At 33.0% G+C, this 21,563-nt stretch overlaps 1 protein-coding gene across 2 annotated transcripts in view; it reads left to right on the top strand.

Moving 5' to 3' along the window:
- LOC123715210 overlaps positions 1-21,563 on the top strand; it is a 42,347-nt gene that overhangs the window by 10,118 nt on the left and 10,666 nt on the right. Inside the window, exons 1-5 of one of the 2 annotated variants that reach the window (XM_045670136.1) lie at positions 1,121-1,779; positions 16,300-16,417; positions 17,635-17,765; positions 19,785-19,877; positions 20,551-20,710. In XM_045670136.1, coding sequence (XP_045526092.1) covers positions 1,735-1,779; positions 16,300-16,417; positions 17,635-17,765; positions 19,785-19,877; positions 20,551-20,710 — 547 coding nt within the window. In that variant the 5' untranslated portion in view covers positions 1,121-1,734. Of the gene's footprint in view, positions 1-1,120; positions 1,780-16,299; positions 16,418-17,634; positions 17,766-19,784; positions 19,878-20,550; positions 20,711-21,563 lie in introns of those variants that run through there. The other variant, XM_045670135.1, reaches the window with a different exon arrangement.

Below are 21,563 nucleotides of genomic sequence, written 5' to 3' on the forward strand. Positions count from 1 at the left end.
CATTCAAGGCTTTCAAACCGACGAATCACAAAGACTCTATCTCTTTTGTGATTGGTCGGCTATGTGACTGCGTCGTGGTCGCATCTTCTGATTGGCGAATAAGGGCGACGACCTTGGGCCTTGAACTTTGATTCCCAAAGGGTCTTTGCACTTAGGGAAAATCAGGTGATTAGGGTCACGAATTCATATACAAAGGAAAATGATATGATTGTCATGCTTTTTTACTACTACGTTTATTTAACTGTTGTTATTGATGGTTTTGTGTGTCATATGAAGCTGATTATTTCAATGACACCGGCGTTCTATACCTACCCACTCAAACAATGTTTTTTTGAGCTTGGAATATTTGTAATTCCCTACAAAGCATTTATATGTAGTAACAAATCGATAATTCAGATTCGTATTTCAAACTCAAACTAGCTGATCTGTTTCTTTTCATAATTGTTTCCATATCAATACATATATTTTATAAAAATGATCTCTATTCGTGTTATTTATTTATATATTTTTAATTAAAGCACAGATTGTCAGAAGGCTCATAGTTAACCTTGTACAACAATAGACTATTTTTTATCTGCTTCCACTCGGTCAGCAACAGTTTTATTTTTACTATCGCGACTAGAATGTCTACATTCTATAAATATAAAATATATAACTTTACTGGTGTTAATCATTATCGTCTGAGTATATATATGCAAATAGTCTGTAGTAAATATTTTATATTCATATTATTGGATATTTTCATTTGAGGTTAATGACGTTTATGAACATTCGAATTCACGTTGACTATTTTAACTTAGACAACTTTTGCCTACCAATTGCTGGGTATAATAAGGTAGTAATAGTAGGGCGTAAGGATGCTATGCTATCCTGCAATTGACCATTTCATATAATAAAACGAGTAGACTACGAAGAATGTTACATACTGTACGGGCTTCACGCAGAAGAGGCCTGTGCGTGCGAGTTATTGATTTTTATCAATATAATTATACTGTCCCACCCTTCAATGATAACTATCCTATAATTCTTATATAGGCTTCCCAGTGGGGCGCTGGCGGTCAACGCGTCGCGTGGTATCGATCCCACCAGCCTACCACCACTCCCCGCGTCTTACCATTTACCACTAGTCGTCCGTCGTCTCGCAACAAGAAACTACATTGGAACCTACACAAATAAAAAAACAAAAGTGTCAACTGTCATCTCGCGCGCCGGGTTGCCAAAATCCGCGCGCATTTCACCCAAAGACACGACCTCAGTGATGTGCCTTAATTAAGTGATTCACAGTGACCCGTTTTGGTTTCATCCAATTTGTGCTATTCGGATAATTCGTAATTTACGTGTAATTGCTTTCTAACAATAGGATGCAAAAAAGGAAATTATTATCAGACGATCAGATGCAAATTATCACGCGAGTCCCCTAGAGATAAAGCGAGATAGGAGATATCGTTGTCACTATCGTTACACTAAGCTGATAGACCGTATCGCTTCTTCGCTGTCGTTTCTATCAGCTGATTTACACAGCACGTTTCTGAATTATTGAAAAATGCATTTACATGGCGCGTCATAGTAAATTCTGTTGCTGACTCAGAGTGTGAACCGCGCAGCCGCGAAACAGACATCGACAATTTTTTTCCGACATTTTCGAACGATAGAAATCTTGCCGCCGAAACAATTTTTTTGTGACGTCCATCTTGTGCCTTATGTTGTGTTAGAGTGAGATGGTGTCATAGTGTTATGATGGAAAGAAAAGTGGAAAGGCGGGTGCAATGGGCTTCAGAAGTAAGTTTTTGTACATTGAACTTTGACCTCTTTGAACTTAGACTGGAGGCTTGAATAAATTAATTATACCAGATTATACCGGAAACGAATTATACTGGAATAATTCTTATCTCTTATTTATATATAAACAGATAAGAGGTAATACTGTCTATGGTTCAGGGTGTGTCTTCGGAAAATTTCTTGTGATATCACAATTTATAATTACCCTCCAGTTTTAGAATCTAAACGTAGGTTTCATGTTTATTTACGTAACTATGTATGATAATAACAGCCTTTTAAATAATCCTATGTGTATATTATTAAAATAATAAAATGTGCAGTTTATATTTTATGATTTTATTAATATTTTATCATCATTATCATTTTTATAAAGTGAATGTTGTGTTAATAAATTAAGTCTCAGCAGTAAGCGAAGTGTGAACATGAACAAACATAAATTTATATAAGACACCCGCCAACTTACAAGATTTGATAAATGAAATAATTCCAGATATCTGTTACATTAAACAACATTTGCCGTTAAACGCAATAAAATCTTAGTACAAACATTATTTATATCTGTTTAAAGGCTATTCTATTCTTACTTTTGAGTTTAGCAACATTGATTCCCGTACACGTATATAAACAATTTTTCACACACATATTTTAATAGTGTTTTTGTGTCTAACACTCAATTCGTCGGAAGTGGCTTATGAACAAGAACTGATTGAATAACATTAGTTCAGAATTATTTTTGTATAAAGTAACAAACGTACACAATTTATAAATGTATATTTAACAAATATTTAAAAAACGAATAAATCATCAGTGGTACTCCTCTTCACGAGGAAATGCCTTCTCCAAACCACTCGGTTCTCTCTTCGTGTGGACAAACCGTTATTTTCTTCATCCAAGTGGCATAGTTGAACCTTGTTACCTACCTATTTTAATTTGTCCATCCGCCATAAACGGACAGCTAGTTAGTTACAATTAGAAGTAGCTATGCCAAATTGTGAGACTCATACTAGTTTTTCAGATACAAACATTATTATGTCAAATCGATATATGTAATATGCATTATGCCAAGGGAGAAGCTCAGGTACTATGTACTAACTCAATGAAGAAATATTGAAATGTATAACAAAGTACCTATTACAGCCCATATAGTATATTTATAGCCAATTCTTGTAAACGACTAAAACAGGGGAGATTCAAATCAATGTAATGGCAACATAAAACTCAATACAACAACGAAAATATGTCTATTAATCACCTGGATCAATAGCCCATTAAAGCATTCGACTTAAAAAGAAAATTTTCTCCTTCGCTCTGACACTTTTATGTTTTATCATACGGTCTGATTATTTTTAAACATTAAGATTTTGCTATAATTCTATATATTAGTAACAAACATGTAGACATTTTAATTGTCTAACTAAATGAGTCGTAATTTAAATAATTTTTGTTGCAGTACATTTTTCCTTAAGTGCACTTACTTGGAACTCGCTGAATTGATATAAATAAAGTGCTAAACATCTGAATACCAAGAAATACGAATTTCAAATTAAGCAGTTTGCAAATCGTTGCAAACACGCAACTTGCGACACGAGTTATAGATACTATTGTGCTACATATTTTAATACTTTCAATTTAGTAAACTCTTTTTTATAATTAACATTAATAATTAATGTATAACATATCTACCGTTGCTCTATAAAATAAAATTAATCTGTGGCAATACAACCTTTTTTAGGAGCTCAGATTTCTGTATCTGTTTCATCATAATTTGTCAATCTAATAGGCAAGTAGGTTATCAGCCTCCTGCGCCGTCGACTTTTTGGGTCAAAGGCAAGGCCTTAATCGTTCGAGCCCAGTTAAATGCGCATATAGAAAGAATGTCTATAGTGGGGATCGAATCTACGACCTCACGGATGAGATTCACGCGCTGAAGCCATTAGGTCAACACTGCTCAATAAAGTATTACCCTCAAACGAAAATGTCTTGACCTCATATTTTCTGGTAATTTTTTTCATATTCTCAGCACATATTGTCGATTTTTTGGTGGTTATCTCCTGAGTTTCCTTCATCATACAAGAAAGTAAAATCCATTGATGCACATCCGTGATTCGAAATAATCTACCAAAAGAAGAATTGATCTCATCCAAATGCAAGTCTACAAATCCGATCTAAATAAAGTTAATTATACGTAAGTAAAGAAGGAGAAAGAAAGTAACATTGAATTATAATTCAACGTGAGAGCATCGGTCTTACTAGCGAGAATACATTTTACTCCATTTACGATACACACACACACACATATATATATATATATATATATATATATATATAATGTATTCTATTTACGATACATATTCGACAGGATGCTGTATTACGCATTCTTAATTTTATTATACCCAACCTAGTACCAACCTTATACCTAATGACATCATTTAACATCAGTCGTAAATGTATAGCTTAGATTTGATTCCCAAAAAATAAGAATTTAAGACTAGTCTCACTAAAGTATTAAAATATTTGCCATTATTTATTTCGCAGCTATCTGAATGGCTAAATAAAAATTATAAAGTTGCAGTTGGTTCGATTCGCTTCATAACGGTGTTAACGGTACAAGACTCTTCAGTTAGGAATGTTAAATTGTATTTTAAAACTTTTCGATCTGTTTTATACAAGTTAAAGTGCTTAAAATTCTTTTACGACATACATTTTCTTCATTTATTCTAAGAAATACTCTATATTAAGGGGGTTTATTAGGTACGTTGGTCTTATCATCTTGGTTAATACATACATATCTTGAATACTCATTTATAATAAGATAACTAGCGGATAGACCTAGACGAACACACGTCTTAATACAAATTAAAAAAAAATCATCTAATTGTAACTCTAATGTGTCATACGCAAAGATTATTAATAAAAAGACAATAACTTATGTCATACATAAAAATACTTATAATGTATATGTATTATGTACATAATCATTTAGTGTGATAAATATTGTTCAGAATTTTGTAATGTATTATGAATGAATCGTGTGAGCCATGTGTTTAATTTATTGTATACTTAGGATATATATCAAACATTTAAAAGGGAAAACTGAGAAAACCTCATACACGATATTTTATATAGTATGACGGTGATTGATGATCTTTTATGTTAAAATTCCCATATTTCTTTTGCATAGAATTTTGTGGGAAATATTGATTTTACCATTGTTGTGAGGCGAACAATGTTTTACAATATCTGTGGACTATTTTTATAGAAAATAATAGCATTTTAAGCTATTACCAGATATGGCGATTTTTCAATAGAAGGTGGAATTACCGGTTTTTGTTCTTATCATATATCTCGTAGAATTCTGTACAATAATCGTTATAAACGTACTATTACTATAATACATAAAGTACATTAATATAAAAGCCTATATTTAGCACATCTAATATATATCTAAAATATTAAGTATCGCTTAGTACATTTTTTTTTATAATTACTTTTATAAGGAAAATTAGCATATGATGTCAATATTTTTCAGTTCTAACGTCCCCTATAGTTATCTAGCGAACGCGTTAATTTAATTACAGCACAAACACACGGCACATTATTTTCTTAGAGTTCTTTTAGACAACTACATAAGTTAATATGTAATTTAAATTACCTGTGTTTCCTTTAATAGGCAAAAAATAATGAAGGTAAACATAATAATAAAAGTATTTTGGTTTTATGCAAAATGTCCATATTAATTGTTTTGTCATGTAAATCTAATCGATATATATATGCTTTGCTTGAACGTTAACTAACTATACGTTGTATATACCTAAGCCATCTGCAAATATAGTTTAAAATATTGAATCGTTTATTAAAACCTACACAACAATCAAATATATAGTATATATTTACAATTTTCTAAACCTACGTAGGACTCGTAATAAAAAAAAAAATACAAAACAAATTTAAATAGGTTGGTCCCTGTGGCAGTGTACCTTTAACGCTGGCAGCATTTCCCCGCTGTATTGCGATACTTATTCGTTGAACAAGGAAAGCAACGGTACTATCTACCAGGCGCCAACTTAAATCTTTAATTAGCGCCTGTGCTCATGAACCCCACGGCACAAGAGTCTCTACTCCAAAGGGAACAAAATTGAAATTGGAGGAAAGACCCTTTTATATGAGCCGTTTATTATTTTTCGCCTGCTCTGCGGCCGCTCCAGCTTGTTTGCTTGTCCGAGGGAGGTTAGACGGACCTAACGTATCCACACAAGTAGCATCCATACCCATCCCATCTTCCAAGGGAACAACGACGAACGAACGAACGAATTTATCGGTATTCCAAAATGAAGAAAGTTTATTATTCAGTTCAAAATTCGTACTCTTTATGCAAGATCTATATAAATATAAGAATAAATGTTAATTTTTAACCTAAGCTTCCAACTGAAATTATGATGTGCTGGGCTACCAACTAAGCGTCTAAGGCGTTTAATTTAATTACTTGCACGATAAAACGTTAACTGTTCAAACTTTCATAGTAGATTTCAGACGATTCACTGTAACTCAATATTTCGTATCCTCATTAATTAAGACTGGTCTAAATGGGGTCAACTGACTCAGGTCTTATCACGTAATCAGTTAATCTAGAGCACATTTAAGACCATTAGTTGTCCTAGATATCCTTGGCTTGAGAGTTCAGGCCGGTTTTGGCTCACCAGGTTCTTTTGTGTCAAATTCAAAATTTTACTGTCATATTTAGGTGTAAGTCGACGTTGTTAAGTATATGTCGATGTAAAAAGTATGACTAATTATTATATATTTCTTTCATAAATTCTATGATTTACCAATAAAACCAAAATAGATTTTTCTAAAGCACTGCTAATATTTATTGTTTATCCTTCATTCTCGCCTCATTAAAAACGTATTTAATTGACTTAAGTGTTCGCACTAAGGCTTGACTCTGAATTATATGCTAGGCTCATACCATTTGTACCATCACGATGACATAAACCAAATTTAAACTTAGCCACCCATTTCAGCTCTATTAATTCTTCATGCATACTCCATATGAAAAGGAATTTTTGCGACTTTTCCATTCATTTCCTCGTGACATTTTACACATTTTAGTTTCACAAGTGAACTTAGAGAACTAAATTACAGCCACACTTACATTTTTAATATGTGACCTAGAATCTTTTTACACGTAAAGTGACATCAAAGGAAACATTTATCCAGCAATTAAACCATCTTGAAGATAGCCAAGATCAAAGGTAATGAAGAATCACTTTGACTTCTTTCTTGTTATTTTCATTGGGGTGTTGAATAGCTAAATAACTAAATACGACTCCGTTGTTTCTTAATTCGCATACATTTCTTTTAAAAAAAATATTAATAACGTACGAAAGTCTTTTTATAAACTTATTCATATTATACGGTAAAGGCGAATCTACGAATCCGTTGTATTTTAATTAGGTACCATATTTTTCATACATTTTTGGTTTTATTAATAACGTACGAACGTCTTTGTCAAACAGTAAACTATATACCGTACTGCATTATAGGTACCCTTATTTATATTTGACAGTAAAGGCGAAATGTAAGGAAACCAGCGTGTCCTAGGGGGTGGTGAGGAGGGTGTCCTTGGCGATTAAAAGTGGAGGAGAGTTCATTGCCAGTTCTTCTCTTCGATTCTACGCCCTTAATTTGAGAACTGGCAGTAATTGTAAAATTAAAAGCATATAATGTATATTTATTTTTTTGATCTTCATAAGTGTACATTGACCTACCTATATGAATAAATTATTTTTGACTTGATTTGAACAGTTGATGACGTCCAGGCGTAATGCGCGTAGACCAATGAGGCACAAAGGCAGTACCTTGTAATGAAAAATGTCTTGACTATGTCCAGAGTCGGTTATGGGACTTCATGCATGGCATCGTACTTATTCATATGTCTTTAAGGTATGATTACGATAAACAGTACATCAAACAAACGTCTTGGTCTCTATATATATACATCAATCAATTTAGTAACAAAATCAACTCTCGAAACCCCCAAATATCGTAAACCGATACCTATTCACCGTACTAACGTTTCTCTTAACGGTCTTTGACAATGGCTTCGACATTTGATATCGAATTCTCGTGTTTCGAGGCGATGAAGAAATATCCAATGTAGAAAAAAAACTGGGTTTATTTTTAAACGAAAACGTAATTTTCACTCCACTTAAAATACTTTTTACTAAAAGCGATATTTGAATCAAAACTTAATACATTTTTTTTATAATACAAACAAAAGAGATCAGATCTCATAATATACTACAGTATGGAAACACATTCCTTTTATATTCGAAAATTCAGTATTTTTATTTCATTATTATATTTTGTTTCCAAACGTTTAATCATTTCCTGCACGTCCAGAAATCTTTCAAGATCTTACAGCCCTTCTCGAGTTTAAGCTAGACAAACGGATAGCAATTCATTTATACACGACTTCTATAGGTTCATAGTGAAAAATTCATAGTTTCATAGTAATAGTAATAAATTATGTTAATGGTATATAACACAGCCTAGTACACGTTTCATCCATTACGAATACTACTTTATAACGAACAATCTGTTAGTTAGATAGTTTTTAAATTGGTAGTTAGTCTATGTAACTAGGCAGATGAGTCTGGCAGTTTGATGGCGATCACGAAAGCAGGTTACGGGCGCAGTGGGCCGCGCGACGAGCACAATTTAATTGAGTTTGCGATACATCACTCGTGGGATGACCACACGTTACAAATTTATCAGGTTATTTCCAACGAGCTAGGCCCTGAACTGTTACAAGATGTTAATTGTGTAGTAAATTACACGAAGTATTGGTAATGTTTATTAAGATATTAAAAAAGGTTTATTAACATGAGTGGAACTCACGTCTTAGATTAATTATTTCGTTTATTCATTCATAAAACCACATAATTTAATTACTAAGTAATTAATACGTGTTTGCTATGTGTTTTTATCATCAATCAAGATTAATTTTAGTTTCAACAGCTGTATAGATTTTTCTGTTTGACATATTTGACAGTGGTCAAGACGAGATATGGAATTTAATTCCTATTTTAACCACTAATAGAATACTTATTGCAATGTTTGTCGCTATACTATGTTATAGTTGTATAGCTAGTTCTGTTGTGGTATCCTGTTCACAATAATATAGCGTGAATTCCCTGAAACTGGCTACTTCAGCAATTATCACTTAATACTTTATTAAAACGTGATAAAAACCTTTTTATGGTCATCCTACCAGTGTCGTGTAGATAATTCACTCTATCCGTGTGATCTGCACGTGTTTCAACATTTTATGGACTTTTCACTTTATCGCTCTTCCTTTTACAGCACTTGGATTTTATCAACTTTCGGCATCAGTTTAAGTAGGATTTGTGTTCCTCTTTAAATATATTTCTGACTGGAAGAAAATATACAAGTATGCTTTATGTGAAGTTTTAGTTTTTACAAAGGCAGCATACGTCTCTATGTATGTTCCTACTCTGGTTAATTCTTTGATATTTATATGTAAAAGGAGGCTTACCTGATGTTATGTTACGCCCATGGAGATTGCCAGAGGCTCGCAAGTGCGTTGCCAGCGTTTTAAGAATTGGCATGCTTTCTTCTTGAAGGACCCTAAGTCAAATTGGTTCGGAAATACTTTAGTTCTACATATTTATGTATTTATACTTTGTTACCATAATATACATAATTATACAAACAAAAAGAAAGTAGGTTACATAAGTTATTAGGCAACAGGTGGCCTTATATAAGCGGTTTCTTCCAGGCAACCCTAATATGGGAGAATAAAAAAAGAAACACCTACAAAGGGTAAAGTACAACAAGTGCATAATTAATTAACAAAAAGTAAGTGGTTGTGCAAGGAAAAAACTGCCTTAATAAACGCTCAGTAAAATCAGATGTAATATTGAAAACAGCAGCTGTCAATATAAGCAATATACAATTAATATATCGGTTTCCTATGGAATTTATTTGTGTGATGTGATCCAAATTAATCCTGGTTTGAGATTCCGAACCCAATCTAAAAATTCACCTGTAACAAAAAAAGCCGTATAGAAAATAAAATTAAGTATATATTAAGGACTAAGCTCTTCCATAGATACTACATATACTATGTCCAAAGACAACCCATGTTATATTTACTGTTCACTTACTTACTTACTTCACACTACTGTCTAGGTATGTATTCGAAATTAGTTAAAGCATTCTCTACTATGTCCAACGTACAGACTAAAGTCTATTAGGTTGCCTGATATCCTTCATTACTACAGCAATTTGCTTAATTATGAGGATATTGATATTTTCCACCTCACCAAAGAAGATTTGAGGAAGTATTTGAAGAGGAGGGAAAACTTTGATTTTTTTTCAAGCACTAAATTTCAGTTTTTTTGTTTATTTTTTAAATATACTTTTGTCTATTAATGTACTTACATGTATTCTGTTTCAAATATATTGGTTATCTATGTAATTTTTGTTTAAAGTTTTGGTTTTATAATATGTATGTTAACTGTAAAATTACTAATAATTTAATAAATAAAATAAACGTCGTCGTTTGATTATAATTTTGCAGTCTTCTTATTTCTTCAAATCTTGAATCTTTGGCGGACTTATTTCAGTTATAATTTTCTCGGGTTTAGTGTTTTGGTAGATTATTTTATATATATTTAAACTAGGTACTTATCTTGTCAGTATAAGTCAGGAAAAAGGTATTTCAAATTCCGATGCTCCATTGATTTTAATCTGTGTAATGTGATTAGTCTCGTTAAAAAGGTTTATTAGGAGTGAATACGGGTGTAAATATTGAATCATAAAATCATCGAAGCGTGTACCATATCCGATTATCTTTTAATTTCGGCTGAGTTGCTGATAAAATTGGATATTGAAATATGGTTGCTCATCTTAACATCGACCGAAGTACGAAACGACAGCTTAACTTTACGTCGATTTCATTCCAAATCTCATTTACAAACTACTATTATTTATACAAAAATTACGATTTTATTACGCAATGATATGGAAAATTTGTCGTTTTTCCGATACGCAATACTAATTTATATAACCTAGTTGTGGTAGTGTCGACATCTGCAAACTGTTCCCACTTAAATGTTTCAAATATCGATCTGTATATTCGTAAATTCGTCTAATCGATTTCTGTAGCTAAATGGGAATCACTAGCTCTAGACGATAATTTGCTCCATCTCATACATTTTTAAAATCCATATTCTCCTCCTAATTGCTGAATTTCGTGGCTGTTTTGGTAAGGGTGTATTTTTGGATGGCCTGTATGGAAGGAAACGTTCAGCAATCATGAATAAAAACACCGTAGGAAAGTGTCTTACTCGTGACTCGGAGGATTCGGGACGATCGACACTATGACTGCCGTATGAGGAACGCATTTATTTTTGACGTACGTTAGTAAAAATTTAATCTAAGTCTCATTTCTCATTTCTCATAGGTCAACTTTACTACTGTAACTATTACTGATTATTTGGTTATACGGTAAAAGAAAACATTGCAAGAAAAACTAGTTCGTCTAAGATCTCCACAATCGAATATCAGGGAGAGAAGGCGAATAAAACTTATATATTAATATTACATTAACCGAATTTTTTGAAGTATTTTTAGCAACACGAATCAGCTAAGAGGATTAGGATTATTTAATATGCCCTTGAAAGTCTGTTCCTAATTCTGGTTTTTGCAATATAAAATCCACTTTGCTAATTAGACCATATTAAGAAATTTTCGTTTGGGCATTAAGGAATTACCGTGTTCCTATTACCATAATTGCTACGTATTTCAAGTAATGAACTTTCATTTATAATCTTTGTTTTACAGAAGATTAGATGATTAGGTTATCTGCGTCTCCTACATCGATAATTTCCAGATGGCTTTTGAAGAAAGTCTTAGAGACAGTCGTCAACAATAGAAGTATTCATGTATTTTTAATTGGTATAAATTATGATTATATTTTGTTAGACACTAACAACTTTTACCGATCTATTGAATCAGTAAATGTCATATGTGTAGACACATTTCTGAGAATTCATTTCTCTTTCTTTGTCTTTGGTTAACATAGCTTTTACACATTGAAAGAAAACAATGTTTTAGCCGGATTAAAGCTATTTGTATTATTATAAACTTATAATTATTCAACACAATTTTAAATTTAAATTTTCCGACGTTTCGCGTGCTTTACAGCTTGCGTGGTCATGGTGACTGAAGACAAAAGGTTTTCAACATACTTGACTTTAAATAAATAGATTCCAATCTTCACTGCATAACTAGTTAACAAATTTCAGATTTATGGATTTTTAAGCTTAATAGATTATTGACATTTATACTTTGAACATCTTGCATATGTTCTTTATTAGAATCTTTGGTTGGAATATTTATACTTAATACTTACTACTAAGTACTAAGGTGTCTGTTACACGTAAAGTATTTACGGTCTTTTGCAAGTTAATGCTCATGTATCATAGTATTTATTGAACGTGTAACTAGCGTACTGATGAATAACAATATTTAATTATGGATTTCTAGATTTCTGATTCAGAATGTCAAAACACAGTCCTTCAGAATGTGATAAATATTGAATGTTTAATGGCCTGGCTTATTAATGCGAGTGACATTATAGCCGAAAACCTTACGTTGTTAAAGTACCTCTCTATTGATAAGTAATCCATAGTTGTAGCTTATTTTTCTCTTTGGGTAATAGCTTTTCTCATCACTGTATCCTCCTTTGTTACAAATGGTGCTACCATTGGTAGAAGTTCTTCAAAACATTTCGGGCTTTCGAAAATAATGTTGATAATCATCCATTTCGCTATGTAGTTTAATGTCGGCCATTAAATTGAAATGGGTGTACCTTAGTAGGTAACAGATTTTTTAACCGTTTTTTTTAAATTAATTGATAAAAAATAGCCACACAAGCTTAATTTTTTAGCTCTGTGTCCATTTTAACGTGTATCCAGCAAGAAATCGGTCTATATACTGATGTAATAAATATTGAACGTGTGTCTGGTGTATTAATCATATATTAAATAAAAATTAAAAGCAGATATCTATCAACAAATACTGAAATGACGAATCACAGTAAATACTTTACGTGTAAAAGGCGCCTAATATACTTTCTAATACCAATATTTGTGTCATTCCTTGACTTAAGTATAGAGTAAGAACGCATTTATCTAATGTCCCATCGATACGATATATTCCATCAAAATAATGTTAAGATTAGATTTCACATATCTAATCCTAATATCTAAGATTTTGTAATCCAAATAAAAACAGTTGTCCACATCGCAAAACACATTTTTGAACAATATTTTCGAAATAATTTTTATAAAGCCAAGAATAAATAACTTAACAGTGTCTATATATTTTTATCTAAAAAAAATCAATGGCACTACAACCTTTTTAAACCTGGGCCTCAGATTTCTGTATCTGTTTCATGATCATTTTTTAATCGAATAGGCAAATAGGTGATCAGCCTTCTGTGCCTGACGCACGCCGTCGAATTTTTGGGTCTAAGGCAAACCGGTTTCCTCACGATGTTTTCCTTCACCGTTCGAGCGAATGTTAAATGCAGACATAGAAAGAAAGTCTATTGGTGCACAGCCGGGGATCGAACCTACGACCTCAGGGATGAGAGTCGGAGCTGAAGTCACTTGGTCAACACTGCTCTATTTTTATATAAACCAAATCAAAAAAAGTTGTCAAAAAACAAATAAGGTATCATTTTTACTACCTTATAACGGCTAGACATTAGTTTTTTTAAGGTAATAACAGGATATAAATACACATTCGAAAATGCAAATATTTCATCTTTATAATATTCAGTGTTGATGATTTTACGATTACATTTAATACAATATAAACATTTTACTAAAGTCAGCCAAATACACAAAACAATACCAATTATAACTGCACACACAGCATTTTGTAATACAATGACCCCAGATTGCATAACCATGGGAAGTAGGTCGGAAACTTCTAGTTGCCAAAAGATTGCAATTTTATGGTTAAAGTGTTTAAAATTGAAATAAATCTTATGGATAAATTTTATGACAGTTTTTTTTATGATTTAAAGTGGGATCGATGTATAATATATATTAGGTCCTTACATATGAAATTGGCGTATTTCGTACTGGCCACTTTAATCACGATGTTCTCGTCTTTGGTAAGGAATTCCAAATTCAAATTTGTACAGCTATTTACTCATGTATTTGTGCGTCGATGACCGTCATTCATTTGTTTTTTTCTTCTGTTTTTTTCTGTTTGCGTCACTCATTTTACAAAATGGAAAACTTAAAGTCTCGCATAATTTACGAGTACGAGTTCCGCCGTGGCACTAGTGCTGCGGAAACGATACGATGTGTATGGCGGTCATGTTGCAAAAGAAAACACAGTTCGTTTTTGGTTCCAACGTTTTCGTTCTGGAAATTTCGACCTGCAGAACAAGCCCCGTGGACGGCCTGAGACCCAAGTTGATAATGAAGTATTGAAGGTTATTATAGAATTGGATCGCAAACCCCGTCCGAGTTAGCTGCAGGCTGCGGTGTTAGTGATAAAACTGTTTTAATTCACTTGAACCAAATTGGGAAGATTAAAAAGCTTGAAAGGTGGGTACCTCACGAATTGAAGCGCTCAGCGCAATATTTGGATCCTGGCCAGCCAGCCAAATCCTGCCCCAAGCGAAAATTAACCCCAAAAAAGTTACTTGTAAGCGTTTGGTGGACTAGTGCCGGTATTTTTCATTGCAGTTTTCTCAAACCATGATGGAAAAGCTAGCGGCTAAACAACCTAGGCTGGTCAATCGCTCCACGCCACTGCTACTTCACGACAACGCTAGACCACACACTGCACAACAGACGGCTACCAAATTAGAAGAGCTTCAATTGGAATGTCTAAGACATCCTCCATACTCCCCGGACCTTGCTCCAACAGATTACCATTTTTTCGAAATTTGGACAACTTCTTGCAAGGGAAAAAATTTAACTCTGAGGGGGCAGTCCAAATCGCCTTCAAAGATTTTATTGATTCCCGTCCGACTGGTTTTTTTTAGTAAAGGGATCAATGAACTACCTATGAGACGGCAAAAGTGCATAGAAAACAATGGTTCATACTTTGATTAATTAAATATATTATATTTAAAAATATTGGACTTTTTGCTCCTCCCATACAAAACGCCAATTTCATATGTAAGGACCTAATATTTATGCATTATGTTGGCTACCTAAATAAATAAATACTACATAAAAATATAAATGCAATGAAATAATATAATTTTTTTTTATTAATACCAATAAATTCATAAAATCTAACAAATTAGTACGAATCCCTTCAAACGTTACTAATACCGGAGGTGAAAACCCGTGGTTTCTGAAAAAATTAGCAAGATCGCAAGATTGGTTTATTCCTTTTTTAGACGAATTTGTTCGATCGAAATCTGAAACAATGGGTCTTAGTAATCGCGATTATCCACTTGTCTTGAAATCAATGGAACAGATGCAAAGACTTCTCTCCTCCTTCTAGCTATCTAGGTCCTCTTAAATCAAAAATTTGTAACAGAGAAGCACTGTAAAAAGTAAAAATAAAAGTATAACGAAACATTTCAAGTAGAATTTTAAATTTGGAATATAGTTTTCTTTTAGACGCATAGTTACTCTTACAGAAATCATTTAACCATAGTAGTATATACCTATATAGTATATGTTTATATATATATATATATTATTATTATTATTATTATATATAGTACCTTTTTATGTCTATGATCTAACGCATCTGTAAATTTGGCATTTCCATATAATTTTCCGCATCTTTTGGCAACTGGAAAATGAAAAAAAGTAATTGATACTAAGAATGGAAAAATGGAACAGAATAAATTAGTTATTCAATCCATATTTTAACTATTTCACGTCGAACAAGCATTTTCAGAACCTGAATGAATGCATATAAATACATAACATACTCATATCAAAGTGGTCTTCACAGAAATAAAGTGGTGAATTTGTGGCTACTTGGTAGCGGTTCGGGCGTTTGCCGCTCGAGCTGATATCGTTTATCTCATATTATTTTCTTATTTCGGTGTTGAAACACCTTCTTGGGTGTTGCCTTTTAGACTAAGATACTGCACACCACTTATAAACTTTGGAATTCAATTTTACCTCACGAAATATGCAATGTTAGTTATTCTTTCTTCTCTGGATGCGAATAGACACATTTGACGTTTACCTAAACGTGACGTCAGACCCGACCTCGTGACACTACGAGCTGTTTTTGCGTACAATAGAAAAACATTACAAAAATGGGTTTGATGTTCGTTAATATTCAGTTTATTACCAAAATAAAGGCTTCAGTACGCAAGCAGTAAATGTGTACCTACATAACGAAAGAGGATTACAAAATCTTTCGTCGTAAACTCAACGACCGCAGTATATAAAATATATATTACCAATAGATTATATATTGACGTCTTTGCAGCTGCACTCGGAGTACCGCAGCACGTACAGATGGCACGAGTACAAGGAGCAACAGCAGCAGCCCGGCGTGGTCAAGCAGCCTGCGCCCGCGCCGCCCTCCGCACTGCCCATTGCCAGAGGTAATGCGCGATTTTAATTATAGTTACATACAGTGTGTGTTACCTACAATGTGCAACGCCACACACAAAAATTCCTATCAAAATCGTTCCACAGGAGATTTAATTTATATAAAACATAAATAAATCAATGGCGCTACAACCTTCTTAGGTCTGGCCTTAGATTTCTGTATCTGTTCCATTTGTTAATCTAATAGGCAAGTATGTGATCAGCCTTCTGTGCCTTACGCACGCCGTGGACTTTTTGGGTCTAAGGCAAGCCGGTTTCCTCACGATGATTTCCTTCACCGTTCGAGCGAATGTTAAATGCGCACATGGAAAGAAAGTCCATTGGTGCACAGCCGGGATCGAACCTACGACCTCAGTGATGAGAGTCGCACGCTGAAGAGGATTTAATAGATATATATATAAAGATGTTGTGTGGTTTACATTTATCCATTTGCATTTGCCCAATCTTGTTTATCCGCCATGTTTCTACAAACTAAAAACCTCTCATTAATGTTAGACAATAACAATTTCTCAACTAAAAATAGCTTAACAAAACCATTTTACTCTCTACAAAAACCTTTCAGAAAACAAAACACGTAACAAACTATCTTGTTTTAGATATTTCTTAAAATAGAAGACCTACTAATGGACTTCGGACTGACAGAAAAGCGATGAACGATTTTTATTGATCCAATACTGTTCTATAATAGCAGCCAATGCCCGCAACATCTTTCGCAAAATTCAATTTTATATTGTAACCGAAATATAGTCTACTATTTTAGAACCTAAAATAATGAAAAATAAACCCATGGAATAGCTACACATATCTTATGTTCTCTCAATAAATTATTTGTTTCATATTTAATATAAAACAATTTTATGTGTTATATGTAATAGTCTTGGTAATGTCTACAAATTTGCAATCTAAGCTAGTAATATATCGCTTTTCGCCACGCTCGACAACAAGGTCGCGGCCTTAAGCTAAGGGGCAGATCAATTACATAATTCTAAGATGTTTTTGTTTGTATATGCTTCAGTTGCGAACTAAGGCTACCAAGCAAGACCTTTTATCGTCGTAATATCTTTGTCGGCGGATTTTTCACAACGAAGTGCAGTTTTGAGACTCAAACTGCTTACACAAAAGCAGCGAGGCTATGGAGATTTTTTTTTCTATGAATAAAGAAAAGCGTATTATCGTAAAAATACAGTATCCATGTCTTTTTTGTTCACAGGCGTAATCGAACCAGCACTGCCACGTCGTAAAAAGTATCCAGGGGTCGCGTACAAAACCAATGAGTTCTTTGATCCAGCGCCTTCTGATGAGATCAGACCACAGCAGAACGCCACCTTAGACCGCGCCCGAGTAAGTATATGTATTACACAAAGTAATGAGAATTATGTATGTTTGTTTATGCGAATTTATACATCCCTCTATTAGATGAATATTATTATTTACATTCACTATTAGATTATCACACAGTTCGTTTTAACGTCAATCACCCTAAATATTGTATATCTGTAAAATTACTGTCTATTTTTTTTTATCCGTGTACCTCGAACGTTATCATCAATCTTTTTAAAAAAATTATCAAAATTCCTAAGCGGTAACAGCTACTCATGCAAAAATTGCTTAATCGACGTAAATTGCTGGATACGGATAATGATGTTACATCATTGTCAAAATAGCCCTGAATAATCCAAATTTTAATAACAAGGCCGAAACTTCGTATAGTTTAATTTTCACGCAGCTATAACTAATTAACAAACATTTTAATTACTATACTACGTTTTAAAATGTGTACGCAATTACAAGCGTCTATTATGGGACAAACGATGGTAGTGTAGGAGGAAGCCTCGTTCATTTCCAAAGTTTTTAACTTCGTTTTGAACTTGTTGGTCTAGTGCAATGCGCAAATAGTTTATATATTTATATGTAAGTAATCAAAATTGTTTGTACGGAACATCAGGAAAGACTCATAGGTTTCAAATCGGCTAGGAGTGTTAGGCACTAATTGCTGGCCGTTTTGCTGATGAAACAAACAGATGTTACACTCACTTTAGACATGGTATGGAAATATCTAAGTAATTTTTTTTACCTTTTATAAAAACGTACGATATTAATGCACAGTTTGAAACAGAAAGCTTTTATTGCTCCAGTAGAATATATAGTGCATGACGCAAATCCTTGTCAAATACGACAAGCAATTCCTAGCTGTATTTTTATTGGTGGGTTATAAAAGTTTTTCCAATACGGTTTATAGCTAGATCTTATCTTGAAGCCGTTTCGGATTTATGTTCAGCCTAGAAATTGCGGTACAGAAATCAAATATATACAATACAAGCGTTGAATTTAATGAAAGTGATACTTTAAATGTATCTGTAACACATGAACTGGTCATGTGACATACATTTACACATTTATTGATTTTCAGTTGACTATAAAAAATTGTTTCTTTAACAGCTTGTATGAGCGGTAGGTACATTTATAGACACCCTTATAAAGACTTAAACAGCTTTTATAAAAGTGTTCTTGAATCCCAACATTTTTCATACAAATTAGTGTGTTTATTATTTACTACCAAAGTATTACGTATCGTACATTAGTTAGTACGTGGGCTGGCTTCGTAGGCTGTCACATAGATGGCCCTGGTATTAAATTAATATGATTTTGAGTTAGTCCTAATCTTTAAAAGATACGTCTATACATTTAGCGTTTAATTATTTGTACAAAACAAACATTCCAAAGTTAGAATTAGCGTTGATATGGCTCTATAAAAATATGAGATGATTCACAGCTTGAAGGCTGTATAGTGAAAATGAACTGCGTAAGCTCTGCATTGATCGAAGATTGTAAGAAAAGCGGTCGAGTGCGTGTCAGGTCAAGGGGACAGACATTATCTAGTTTATGACACGTTTATTAAAAAAATACATGTATATGCAGGCTTTATAGGCAGGCATGTTCTCATTAAATATTATTTTCAGTCGTAATTTCATTTAAAACTACGAAATAACAAGAAATTATTTTAATATAATAAAATAATTCGTTAATTTGTCAATAACTATTAAATTTTATTAATGTAGCCATTTTTCTATTTGAAATTTTCGCCGCTTGATTAAATAATTGACAGCAAAAGACACGTATACTTAAATTATTAGTTAAAATGGCAAATTAAAGCATTTACTATACAACAGCTTGCCAGATACCGTAAATATTAGGAGTTTCGTTTCGACCGTTTCGAATACGCCGGAGAAGTCTTTTGAGAGATACGTAACAGCGTAACTACGGCGGTGGCGTGTGATATATTATATGTTATGATATAAACTTTCATAATATATTAAAATATATAGTAAATTATAACTTCAATGAATATTTTTTTTACAGAGCGCACAGAGGAATGACTCTGAGCGCGCCGGTCGGCGTAGCAAATCTGAGGGACCACGCCAGCCACGATGGACCGACACTGTCGAACCTAAGGTAACATAACTTACTTTCAACTACATTTACATCAAATTCTATAATTCTGTAATAAAGATGACTACATAGGCGCGTCACTTAGCCAGGAGTGATCTGCGTGGAAAAACCGTGTATACTAATCTCAATTTCTAATATTCTACTATTTTATTAATTCACATATGCTATACGACACACAATACACAGAGAGGTACCTCAATCAAATAAAAAGTGAATGTGGATATTAAACGTGTAAAATTATTAATTCTTTGGGCTTTCTCTATATAACATGATATGTGATGTGTAACTAACAGTTGGCCAGAAAAGTTCATAGGCTTACATATAAAAATATTTTTTCTATAGAATTTGAACTGATTACTCAATATCGAGAGTGATTATAGCAACATTGTTGTGCCTAACCAAGGTCCTTATTGTAACAAAATTATAACTTGTAACGTGTAAAATATGAACATAAGGAATGCAATAAATATTTGACGTTGACTTTGAAAATATTTTAAATATTAATAAGTTTTAGTTGTAATTACTCATTTGCATTTTAACAATCATTTTGTAACTGAGCTTTTCTAGTCAAACCTAGGTGAAGCTTTTTCCAGCTTGACCAGCTACGTACGATAAATATTTCAAGACATTGTATTTACAAAAATGAAAATGTTCATTTACTTTTACGCTTACTCAGGCAACCACAGCCTTAGGCGAAGTGTTAGCGGCAAAAGAACCAGAACCGGTATCCGTAAGCACGGAGTACCGCAACCAGTTTGCATGGCCTAAGGACACCACTGATGCACCAAGGAAGAGCATCTCTATGGGAGCGCTGAAGAAAGCTGCCGCGGCCGAAGGTAAGATAATTTCGCAGCACACCCAGCGTTTTAAGGTTTCTTATCTACAAGTACCTCCCACTATGCCTGTATGTACGTTAATTACCGTCTACATATATTGTGTTATTTTTTACTGTCATGAAGTTTTGCTTTAAATGGGTTCGTGAATTATAAAGGTTTTTATTAGCAATAAATGCAGCAAGTTGCAAGCAAGTTAAAAATTCATAAATACTTTATACGCATATATAAATAATAAATATACCTGTGAGAATTCAGTATATATTAAGTTTCATTAAATGATAAAGTTACGAAGTGAAGGTACGTAGTTTTGAGCGTAACAAAATCCCAAGTATTTGCATTGTTAATAACTCGTGCTTGTCACTCCAAAACTTTATTATTCAAATTGAAATTCGTTGCTCAATTGTCGCCTGTATTATATCAAATTGCTGAAATTTGATCTGTTTACGAAATAATTGTATTATTAATAAAGCGAATTTACTGCGTCAGTCATTTAATTTAGCGTTTTTTTCGTTTGTTAATGCGCTGATTATGTTTTATATAATATAATATAATATAATGTGTTATGTTGTATTATGTTTTATATAATATAATTAATACCAAATAAGGCTATAACGGTGATGATTATGCTATGGAGCATACCCTAGTAATAGTTGATCCTCTAGATTACTTCTTTTCACCAATTTTTATATTTCTTACTTTCTTTCTCGTTTTTCAGTATACGAAAAAAAACATATTTTGTGTGGTGTGGTATACATGTAAATCGGCTTGTACATGTTTCTTTGGAAACTTCATATTTCACATCATACCTTTTGCATTATTCTGCGTCATTGCCCGTCAAATTATACTTACAATT

This window comes from Pieris brassicae, chromosome 10 (assembly GCF_905147105.1).
Source record: "Pieris brassicae chromosome 10, ilPieBrab1.1, whole genome shotgun sequence".
Taxonomy (NCBI): domain Eukaryota; kingdom Metazoa; phylum Arthropoda; class Insecta; order Lepidoptera; family Pieridae; genus Pieris; species Pieris brassicae.